The sequence below is a fragment of the Poecile atricapillus genome, chromosome 1 (genome assembly GCF_030490865.1).
Source record: "Poecile atricapillus isolate bPoeAtr1 chromosome 1, bPoeAtr1.hap1, whole genome shotgun sequence".
In the NCBI taxonomy this organism is placed as follows: Eukaryota; Metazoa; Chordata; class Aves; order Passeriformes; family Paridae; genus Poecile; species Poecile atricapillus.
This window is the reverse complement of record NC_081249.1, coordinates 179,542,374-179,552,729: the sequence shown is the minus strand read 5'-3', so window position 1 is coordinate 179,552,729 and position 10,356 is coordinate 179,542,374. Positions and strand designations below refer to the sequence as shown.

The 10,356-nt window shown below is 46.4% G+C and overlaps 2 protein-coding genes across 2 annotated transcripts in view; both read right to left on the bottom strand.

Annotated features, from left to right (window-relative positions):
* Positions 1 to 486: 486 nt before the first annotated feature.
* VCPKMT (valosin containing protein lysine methyltransferase) lies at positions 487 to 4,750 on the bottom strand. The gene is made up of 6 exons (XM_058834754.1): positions 4,471 to 4,750; positions 4,237 to 4,347; positions 3,704 to 3,776; positions 2,656 to 2,775; positions 1,593 to 1,697; positions 487 to 988 (listed from the first exon to the last, which is right to left on the bottom strand). The coding sequence occupies exons 1-6, from the start codon at positions 4,680 to 4,682 to the stop codon at positions 974 to 976; spliced, it is 636 nt and encodes a 211-aa protein (XP_058690737.1). The 5' UTR covers positions 4,683 to 4,750; the 3' UTR covers positions 487 to 973.
* A 2,299-nt stretch (positions 4,751 to 7,049) lies between these two features.
* The window catches only part of SOS2 (SOS Ras/Rho guanine nucleotide exchange factor 2), a 40,682-nt gene continuing 37,375 nt past the window's right edge, over positions 7,050 to 10,356 (bottom strand). Inside the window, exons 22-23 of the mRNA XM_058834740.1 lie at positions 9,469 to 9,578; positions 7,050 to 8,843 (exon numbers count right to left, since the gene is read on the bottom strand). Of these exons, the coding sequence (XP_058690723.1) occupies positions 8,334 to 8,843; positions 9,469 to 9,578 (620 nt within the window). The 3' untranslated portion in view covers positions 7,050 to 8,333. The remainder of the gene's footprint in view (positions 8,844 to 9,468; positions 9,579 to 10,356) is intronic.

Genomic DNA, 10,356 nt, shown 5'->3' with positions numbered 1-10,356 from the left:
GGGTAATTAAAGAGCTCTTCTCATTACAAGGTAACAAATAACACGTGTGGTTTGACAAATTAGATTCTCGTGCTCGCTAATCATCGCTGCGGTGCTCGGCAAGCCAGGACAGTGTTTTAGGATGTGGGAAGTTTGCAAGGAATTCTCTTACTGGAGATAAAGGGAGCCTGAACTCAGAGCAGGTGCAGAAAACTCCTGGGAGCCTGCAAACGAGGCTCCTCCCAACCCACCAGTTTTTTAGAGAAAACTCAGCCCACAGTAACTCCTGCCTCTGTCACAGACCCAACTTCCACAGCTGCTTCCACCACAGAAAAATGAGGATTCCTCCAAAATTCCTCCTCTAAGCCACCACTGTGCTCCAAGAGGCAGAAACACCGACAGCCACAAGGAACCTGCTCACCAGAATAACCTGAGGGTGTCAAACTTGAACACTGCTGATCTTTACACCAGAAAAGCATGGGTGAGAACAGCAGGCAGAACGATTTTGCACAGGCACGTTTCATCTGTGCAGGAAACACGACAGCGCCAGCTCCTGGAATGAGCCTCCCAGGAAGGAAGGAATCTCCCAGATGCTCTGGGAATGACACAGGAATCACAGGATGAATGAAGAACCCACCATCTGAAACCCATCTCCCGTGCCAAAGTTTTATTGACCGGCCGGTCGAGCCGCTCGCAGTTTTCCCGTGTGTCTCGGAGGTTTCAGCGCGGTGCCCTCGGGCGGGCTCGCACCAGCACACGCCCCCCGCGCTGCTCCGGGGCGGCCCCGCTCCATTCCCCGCCTCCCCGGGCCGCACACGCCGCCAGCCCACGGCTGTCCTGCCGGAAGGCGCTGTCACACACCTCGGCTGCCGAGTCCGAGAAGCTGTTCGGTGCACATGAGTCACAAACGCACCGCAGACAGTCCCTGTGTGGTGTTATCCCAGCCCCTCTTCTCCAGAGCTCTGCCAGGGGACAGATCCTGCGCTCAAAGATCTCACGATGGGCACTTCTGTCGAGAGATTGTCACAAAGATGACAGATTTTTAAGCGGCCTGGTTTTGTTCAAGAGCTGAGCCTGCACGTTGTGTCAGCACAATATGCAAAATATTTTCTTCACGCTTCATCAATTAAACCCAAAATGATCAAAGCAATCCTGGAAGCTGCTGAGTATCACATCTAGAGCCTGGTTTTGGGGAGAGGGTGGCACAGCAGAGCCCACAGTGCCAAAACCAGCACTGGGCATTTTATTTTTGTTACTTCGATGCCTCCAAACTCCAGTTTGGAGATCCCACCCCACCAGCACATGGAAGTGGAAGTGTGAAGCTCAATGGCAGTGCTGAAGAGGAGGGCTGGCACCTGGAGCACCAGGTTTGGAAACAAAGCAACTCCTTTGTAGAGCAGGGATCCAGGCTGTGATTCCACAGGGTCCCTAATTTCACAGTCAGCCTGAGCTCCACCTCTGGAATGCTCACGCTGTGCCAAGAAAACAGCAGCCCTGGGAATTCCTGGCAGCAGTTGCTGTGCTGGTGCCATGAACCATTCCAGTGGTGGAATGAGATGAGCTTTAAGGTCCCTTCCCAAGAACCCAAAGCCAAAGGGATTTTGTGGACCTACCGTCCGCTTCCTGTGGATGTTCACGATGTGGATGTCTTCGCTCCGATACTCCTCGTCGTGCCTCTCCAGGGGAATTTTTTCCAGCTCGAAGTCTCTCTGAAGCAGCTGTTCCACAAAGAGCAGTTCCACAAAGGCCTCCACAACCATTCCAGACATTCCCCCCCATGCAGCACTTCACCCTCATTTAAAATGCTCCAGCACTAACTCAAAGCTACAGGCACCTGCAACACTCCAGAAAAATCTATTTAAGCTTGTGGCAAAACATTCCTGGAGGGATTTAAAGGCCGTGTGGATTTGACACTTGGGGACATGGATTAGTGGTGGCCTTGGCAGTGCTTGGGGGATGGCTGGACTTGATGATCTCAGAGGACTTTTCCAGTCTAAATGAATCAGTGGATCCATGATTTTGCTTCAATCCCTGAAATGCTAAGGCAAACCACAGCACCTGCCCGTCTGCCAACCTTCTGAACTGAAAGGGAGAGGGGAGAAAAAAGCCAGTCTAAAATCACTCAGCATCAGCTCTGGGATGTGCTCAGATTGCCTGGGCTGAACCTGGCAAGGAAGGAAATAAATCACAAGAACACCCCCAGAAATCAGCCAGAAACACCAACACCTCTTTATTGTGGGAGCTGAGCACAGCCCTCCTCCCTGCCAGGGCACCCACAAGAGTGTGAGGCACTAATTATCAAACAGGTACTTCAATTAACATGTACCAATCCCCTGGAATTCTCACCCTTTCCCTTTTTATACAATATTATAGTTATTACATATAATCCTGCACAAGAGCTGCTTCTCAACAGTCACCACAGGTGCAGAGTTAAATCTGCACTGACCATCATCCCCCCACAGGTGCTCCCTGTGTGGCTTCTCCTCATCTGCACACCAGATACAGCTGGACTATTCAATTAAAACATCTATTAATGGGCTCTCATTAGAGAGAAGGAAGTTTTTCGGGAGTATCTCTATCACTCAGGAGAGTTTTGAGTTCCTGAGGAAAACTTTGTATTTTCCCTCTGCTTTCCATAGAACAGCCTAAAAGAAAATGTGCTTAAAAAACACTTACTTCAAAGTATTTTCTCTCAATTTCAGGGTTCTTCCCCATAGTCCTCTGTTCATAGCAGCACAGGACACAAGTGTCAGGGCCTGTCAGGTCCTTCAGGGTCTTCAGCAAGGGCTCCAAGGACTGCCCAAAAAAGGTTAAACATTTCCCACGTGGATTTCAAGTTCATTTCACTGGTTACGATACCCTCTAGCTAAAGTCTTCACCCAAGAGAGAACCTCCCAGTTTTGCTCTGCAGGGAGTTATTTTTAGTACTTTAACTGGGACAGGAAGAACATGGGGGGAAAGCTGGGAAGCAGAGGAGAAAGGGGGACTCACAGGAGAAGAGTTTCCCAGACTGACCAAGAAAACTGAGCTGGAATCCAAGCCAGAAACATCCCACACTGCTGAGTGGGCACTTCCTTGGGGCGTACAACAATGAGGATTCCTCAGTGTGTTTCAAAAGTGAGAGTTTTCTCAATTATTCCTGGAGGATGGCTCAGATCCAGACCACAATGGAGGGAAATGGAACCAACAGGCAGGGATTCAATGCCAGGGGCTGGTAAAGGGCACTGGCACATGGGGTTTTTCAGGTTATTTCCCTTTTCCTGCAGCTCTCTGTGCACATCCTACAGAGCTCCAGCAGAGGACACGAGGCAGACTACAACAACCACTCAGCTCTAGCAGGATTTCTCCTCTTGCCTTCCCAAGGAAAGCGTTAGGAGAACCCAAACAACAGATGTAACACTTTTAAATTTCATTTACCAATGACTTCAACAGTTCACATTATGCTTCACCATTCCCAATCTTTAAAAAAAAAAAAAAAAAGAAGCAGCGGGGAGAGTACAACTATTCAAATTGGGATTTTTAACATAAAAATAGTCTCTGATTCCATGTCAAATAGCCTTACATGTATTAAAAATGCCTTTTCCAGTCTTGTTCTACATATTCCTATAAACCCCAGGGACCTTGACATGAGCACAATATTTATGTGAACTTCATACTAAACACACTGATCCCACCCCCTTCCCAAGAAGGCTTTCTGTAGGGGTTTAACAAAATCCTCATTTACCTCCTCATAGTAAATGCAATCAGCCATCAGTATATAATCAGGGGGAGGCTGAAATTCTGTTACATCTTCACCCCTAAAAAGAACAACAAAAAGTAAAAAGAGCTTAAGTAATAACACATACTCAAGGACTGAGCATAAGCTACTGTATTGTTATATATGTTATATATAAGTTTCCCTCCCACAGCGGTGTTTTGAAATTATTTAGCAATTTAACAAAGCCAGTGCATAATCACAGAATCCCAAAATGGTTTGGGTTGGAATGGACCTTAAAGCCCATCCCATTCCACCCCTGCCATGGGCAGGGACACCTCCCAATATCCCAGGTTTCTCCAAGCCCTGTCCAGCCTGGCTTTGGACCTCAGGGATCCAGGAGCAGCCACAGCTGCTCTGGGCACCCTGTGCCAGGGCCTCACCACCCTCAGAGCCAGGAATTCCCAATTCCCAACATCCCACCTAAACCGACTCTTTTTCAATCTGAACCCAGAATCCCCGTTAAAGCTGAACAAAGACATTAAATAAAGGCTCATACAAACCATTTCAGTACCTTGGCTCGGACGGACCCTGTGACCAGGTGCTTGTTATTCTCAATATTAACCATCAACAGCTCCTGCAGCTCCTCCAGGTCTGTGACCGTCACATTGGCCCTGTAAAACACACGTGGTTAGGGAATAACGCAGGGGACACTGCGCACAGCACAGAAAACAGGATTTAAAGGAATCGAAAGGCTCTGAGGGACAAGACAGCGCCGGGCAGGGGCTCCCGCTCACCCCAGCGTGGCTGCCATGATGCCGACGGCGCCGGTGCCCGCGCCCAGCTCCAGGACGTGGCGGCGGGCGAGGGGGCAGGCGCCGGTCTCCAGGAACTTGGCGAGCACCAGCGCGGCGTCCCACACCACACAGCCCACACCTCCGGCCGTGCGCTGCTCCAGCCGCAGCGCCGGCCCGGCCCGCCGCTCCAGCTCCCTCACGAAGGCCGCCATGGCCGCGGCTCTGAGGCGGCGCGGCCCCTCCTCACCCTCGCCCCGCCCCGGCAGGAAATGGCGGGCGGGCCGTGAGGGAGCGGCGTTTCCCGCCCGCTCTGAGAGGCGGGGGAGGCTGCGCTCCTTGGGTGTTAGAAACAGCTATGTAATAGTCGGCTTTCACTACAATTTACTCGCTTTTATTAAAAACTGTATTTTCTTGCAAACAATTATGGTGAGTTTTAACTGCTCTTAAGGAATAGTAAAATTTGTAATCGCTTTTAGGCAGTGTAACAGTGGTGGGGGTGTGCATATAGCAAGGCTATTATAAGAAGCATGCTTGCGAAAAGCGTATCACAAGGTATTTTGCTAGTGCAAAATGTATATCGAAAATAGCATAGGCAGAGAACAGGATACCGTAAAAAGAAAACACCAAGTCTAAAGTGGCATCAGAAAACCATGGGAAGACCACCCTGAACTGCCTTCATGATAGACGTGACAGTGAAATGCTGTGGCAACCTGAGGCGGAATTGTGGTAAAGGAACTCCGAAAATCTGCAGTGTCATTTGAGGAAGTAATAGAATAAAATAGACTAAAATTAACTGTAATTGAATAAAAGATTGCTCGCTGAAAAAGCGGGTGTGCCTCTGGCATAGCCAGGCGCCCAGCGCTGTAATTTTTGCTTTATTGATTGTTCCTCATTATCTTTAATTATAAAAAAGTGTTTAAATTTTTAAAAGATCAGGCTTTGTTTCTCACAGTGGGCATGGATGCTTTTCCAGCCGAAATGATTCCAGGATTCTGCCAGCCGTGTCCTTGAGGGAGCGTGGATCCCTCCTGACCAGCTCCAGCCTGAGCCCTCCTGAAGGTTTTGTTACTAAACACCCTCACACAACTTACAAAAGGTTTTAAACCCACAAAAAAAAGCCTTAATAAACTTGCAAAAAAGTTTTAATAAACCTACAAAAAAGTTTTAATAAACCTACAAAAGTCTCAGTAAGTCTACAAAAAAGGTCCTAATAAACATACAAAAAGGCCTTAATAAACTTTCTTCATAAATCTATGAGAAAGGTCTTCATAAAGCTATGAAAAGGGTTTTAATAAACCTACAGAAAAGGTCTTAGCCTACAAAAAGGTCTTAACAAACCTACAAAAAGGTTTTAATAAACTCACAAAAAAGGTTTTAATCAATTGAATATGAGTTGATTCTGCTTTGACATCTTGAAATGCAAAGGTTTTCAATTTTTCCCCCCCTTGGATATGTGGAAGGTTTTTTATTACTTTGTTTTTTCATTTCTTTTAGACCACTGGGAGGCCTCTTGGTGGTCAACAGATTCCCCTTGAGGGGAGGCTCATCTTCCTTGGGAAGAAGTTTTCTGAGGGAATTGCCTTTTCCCACACAAGCCAACTTCAAACCCAAACTTCACATTTTCCCCCTCCAGCAGTTTTTTTTTTGTTGCTCCTTTTACCAACCCCTCTAATTATGAAGTAACTGAAATGTTATTTATTACTTTCTTGAACCATGCTGGTGGGAATCTCACTGCCTTTGACCACTTTCCATGGCCATGTTATGATATATTTTACTGTGGAATATTCAAAATAGTTCTGGCATAAGCACTTGTACAGGAAGGCATAAAGCTGACATCTGTATATTCTAAAATGTGGTAGAGAATTTTTTTCTTCTTCAACAACATATGAAAGTCTGAAAAAATAATATTCCTTGTTTAGCAACAGCTGCTGGTGGGAACTTCAAAAGAATTAATGCGAAGAATCCACAAAAAAAATTCCACTTTTTCAAGTCATCGTCCACTTCCTACCTGCACTCCCAGTCCGTGCATATCAAGTCTGGGATTTCTTGAACTTTAAGCAAAATGAAGCAGCTCTCCTATAGAAAATGTGTTTTGCCCCTTGTATGAATGGATTCCAGCCCTCTCTTCTTCCTGACAGGAGCACGGAGGAGACAGGCAGCAGGAAAAAACTGTTTAAGAGACAGATGGAAAAATACATCTTCCATAAAAATACATCTTCCAAATAAAAAATTTTATCCTCCAGGATAAAACTGTGGGATTCTTGGGGTGATCCTGTATAGGGCCAGGAATTGGGACTTGATGATCCTGATGGATCTCTTCCAACTCAGCGTATTTCTAATAAACATCCCTCCTCAGTCATATCTCCTTTCCAAAAAGGAGAATTTGGAAATGGAATGCCCAAGACAATGGGAGCAGCTTAGAAGCTGGAGTGAGATCTGGAAGTCTGGGATGGGCCCAACTCTCACAGGCAGAAGGAAAGCCAGAGTGAGACCAGCAGCATGGAAAATTGGGGCATCTTCTTTGTCAAAAATGGAATTCCCAACCTTGTCCTTGCAAGGAACACGCACTGCTCAAGCTCTTAAAAATTAAGACTGGGGTGATTTATTAATCTTGTTAAGAACTCTGATACAAAGCACAGTAAAAGGCCACATACCAGTAAATAAAATGTGGCTTGTGAAGGCCACTTTATAAATGCTGCTACAGAACTACCAGTACAACAGACTCACTCTTGCACCAGCTCAAACACGGGGGTTCAACTGGCTTAAAAGAAAAGTTCCATTCACTTATCAGTTTAAAAAGTTTAATAAAGCTTTAAGTGTTTGCTGGTTTAAATGCTACCAATTTCCAAAGTGGATTCACGAGTTAAGTGTAGATCTAAAGGAAGTTATTAGGTCTGGAAGGCAAGACTGTTCCCAAGCCAGAGAAAACACTGCTGGCTGGATCCAATCCTGGGAGTAGCAGACTGTGTTATAGGCCTCGAAGTCAACTTCAATTTATACATGTCATTAGCATATCTGTAAATATACAATATAAACAATTGTACAGGCGCATAGCTTTGTTCTCCACAACAGCAGACAAACTCTTTAGCTTAAGACACCTTCGCCTATCAAAACAAAAAAGGCACATCTGAACAGGATGCACGTGAAGTACTCGGGATCCTCCCCGATATCCGAGACGGGTACTCCTCCTTCATCCTTTCTCCAAACAACCAAGACAAACCGAATATTTTGGTATTTAGATTTCAACCTATTTTTTTTTTTTCCTTTGTCTTCAGCAGCAAATCAATGGCAATTAAGACATGGCATGAGAATATTCCAGAACAGGAGCTGTCACTCAGGAACCTCAAGGCAAGTGGTCAGAGGTTTGAAATCTGTGACGCTCTGTATCCTTGTGTTGTTTGATCATCCCATTGCTGGGTTTCCTTAATTAAAAAAAAAGGCCACTAGTGCTCAAATTTGAAAAAAATATTCCACAGACGCACCTTTTTTTTTTTTTTTTTTGGCTCAGTGCAATTAAAGGATGTCAGTTTAAATTCACTTAGTGTAGTTTACAGTGCAAAAGGTCTATTTTGTGTCCTGGCAGAACGGTCGGCACTGAGGACGTGAACCAAGGCAATGCTGCTCCTCACCTGAGGGTAACGCTGTCCAACCACGCAGGTTGGAATTGTGTGTAGTCTGAATTTTTTCCAATTTAAACCTTTTTGTTTTTTTTTTCTTTGATCAGCAGCACTTTAAGAGCGTAATTTGTGAAAATACTAAAATACACTGCCTTTTTTTTTGTTTTTTTTTGAATAAATAAAAAAAAAAAAAAAAGAGGAACTTTACAAATAGTATTCCAGTGTCAATGACTACTATGGCTAAGGTCATTGAGGAGTTTCTGCATTTTCTAGCAAAGACAGTCTGTGCAAAGGAGGGTGGGAGAGCTCCCTTTTGTAAGTCTTTGGTGGCAGTTTTGGTAGCTGAGGGCTGGAGTTGTGCCGTGGCGGCACGGGGGGCACGGGCGGCTGGGCCAGGTTGTTGTGGCTGGCGCTGAGGACGCAGCAGCGGCGCAGCACCCGGGGAGAGGGGGTGCTGGGAGGGGTGCCCGGAGAGCTGGGCCCGGAGCCGGCCTCCCGCAGCCGCTCGGGATCCCGGGGGAAGCGTCCCAGCGGCGGCGGCTGCAGGCTCAGGGGGCAGTTGATGAAGTGCTCGGGCGGCCGGAGCGGCACCGGCGGCGGGGTGTCGGGGACAGGGTCCCTGGGGGGAGGAGGAGGAGGGCTGTGAAGGGGCTGCTCCAGGGGGGTGCTGTAAGCAGGAACGCGAGGTTGGATCTTTGGAGGCGGCGGCTGCCGAGGTGGGATTGCTGGAGGATCGTCATCCGACTTGGAATTTCCCTGCGGTGTCGTGGAGGAAAAGGAGGTGTAAGAAATGGAGAGCACAGAATCCCTGAATGGTTTGGGTTGGAAGGGAACTTAAATCCCATCCCATTCCTCCCCCTGCCACGGCAGGGACATCTCCCACTATCCCAGGTTCTCCAAGCCCCATCCAACCTGGCCTTGGACACTTCCAGGGGCAGCCACAGCTTCTCCAGACACACTGTGCCATGGCCTCTCCACCCTCACAGCAAGGAATTCCCAATTCCCAACATCCCATCTAAACCTACTCTCCTTCAGTTTAAAGCTATTTCCCTTGTCCAGATGTTTGGATAAAGAGCAATCTTCAGACAGGTGAGGAATTCTCCTGACCTCTGCCAGTGGTGCTGCTGGAAACACGGCAGCTGTACTGTTGATGGGAATATGGACACTATGGTCCTGAAATTCCTAGCAGAGTTTGGACACTGGGAATCCAAAACTTTAAAAAAGGAAGCTGGATCTCTGCATCTCAAAGTCTTTTAGGCTGACAGAGCCCTGCTTGGATTGATGGTCAGACTTGAAAACCTTAAAAGGTCTTTTCTGAACTAAATGCTTTTAGATATTCCCTGATTTATCCTCAAAGTTACTCAATCCAGGACAGCAGTACCTTAGCATTGGAAGCATCCTGATCCATCTTTTTCCGTGGAGGAAGTGGAGGAGGGTTCTGAGGCTCATCACTCAGTTTAGGAAAGCTCCCCCAGGAGCTGAAGAAAGTCTCTGGAGAGGGAAAAGCAGATCTTTTACCCCTTGTGCAATATCTAAGGAACATATTCTGGAATATCAAGCCAAACTTGAAGCAACTCAAATAAGATCTTTGTGCTCCACAGCAACATGAACCAGGAACTTCAGCAGTAAGAAATCCTTTAATTCATTCTTTAATCAGATCTAGCCTCACAAAGTGTTTGTTCTCCTATGTCCAGTATCAAAGATAGGCATCAGCTGTCAGCAGGCAATGCTGAGGGACAGGAAAATAAATCCAGGGAGTGAGTTTTTACAGAAGGAGAAAAAAATCCTCAGATTAAACCACAACAATTGGTGATTTCTGTCACACCTTTGCTTTTCCTCTTAGGAATGCCCTGAGCTCTGTGTCTGCATCAGGCCTGTGCTCTCCAGCTGGGAATTAATCATATTAAATAAAAGGTATGTGGAATAAAGAAAAAGAACAGCTGAAAACGCAGGTGAATGCAGGATATCCCTGACAGGTGTGGTACAAGAAGTGTCTCTTCCTTCCCAGCAACAGAGCAGTTATTTTCACTAAGTGGAATTAGGAAATTATCAAGTTGTTTTATTTGTAGCTTTAGTCAAACAAAACAATCATCAAGGACATTCAAAATAGAAGGAAAATCATGTGAGAGCCTGGAGATAAAAACCCAACCCAAACTAAACCAGCAGTTTAAGTTTTAGGCTTTACATTCTTTACATCTGGACATTTGATCTAAGAGGAACCCTTCTGAATGCAGCCCACATCCTCATCCCAGATTTCAGATTTTAATCC

Excerpts from the sequence above, each read along its gene's own strand:
- VCPKMT (XM_058834754.1), bottom strand. The coding sequence starts at position 4,682 with ATGGCGGCCTTCGTGAGGGAGCTGGAGCGGCGGGCCGGGCCGGCGCTG. Across the intron at positions 2,776-3,703 it reads ATTGCATTTACTATGAGGAG|TCCTTGGAGCCCTTGCTGAA; the intron begins GTAAATGAGGAT and ends TTTTTTGGGCAG. Across the intron at positions 1,698-2,655 it reads TTGAGAGAAAATACTTTGAA|CTGCTTCAGAGAGACTTCGA; the intron begins GTAAGTGTTTTT and ends TTTGTGGAACAG.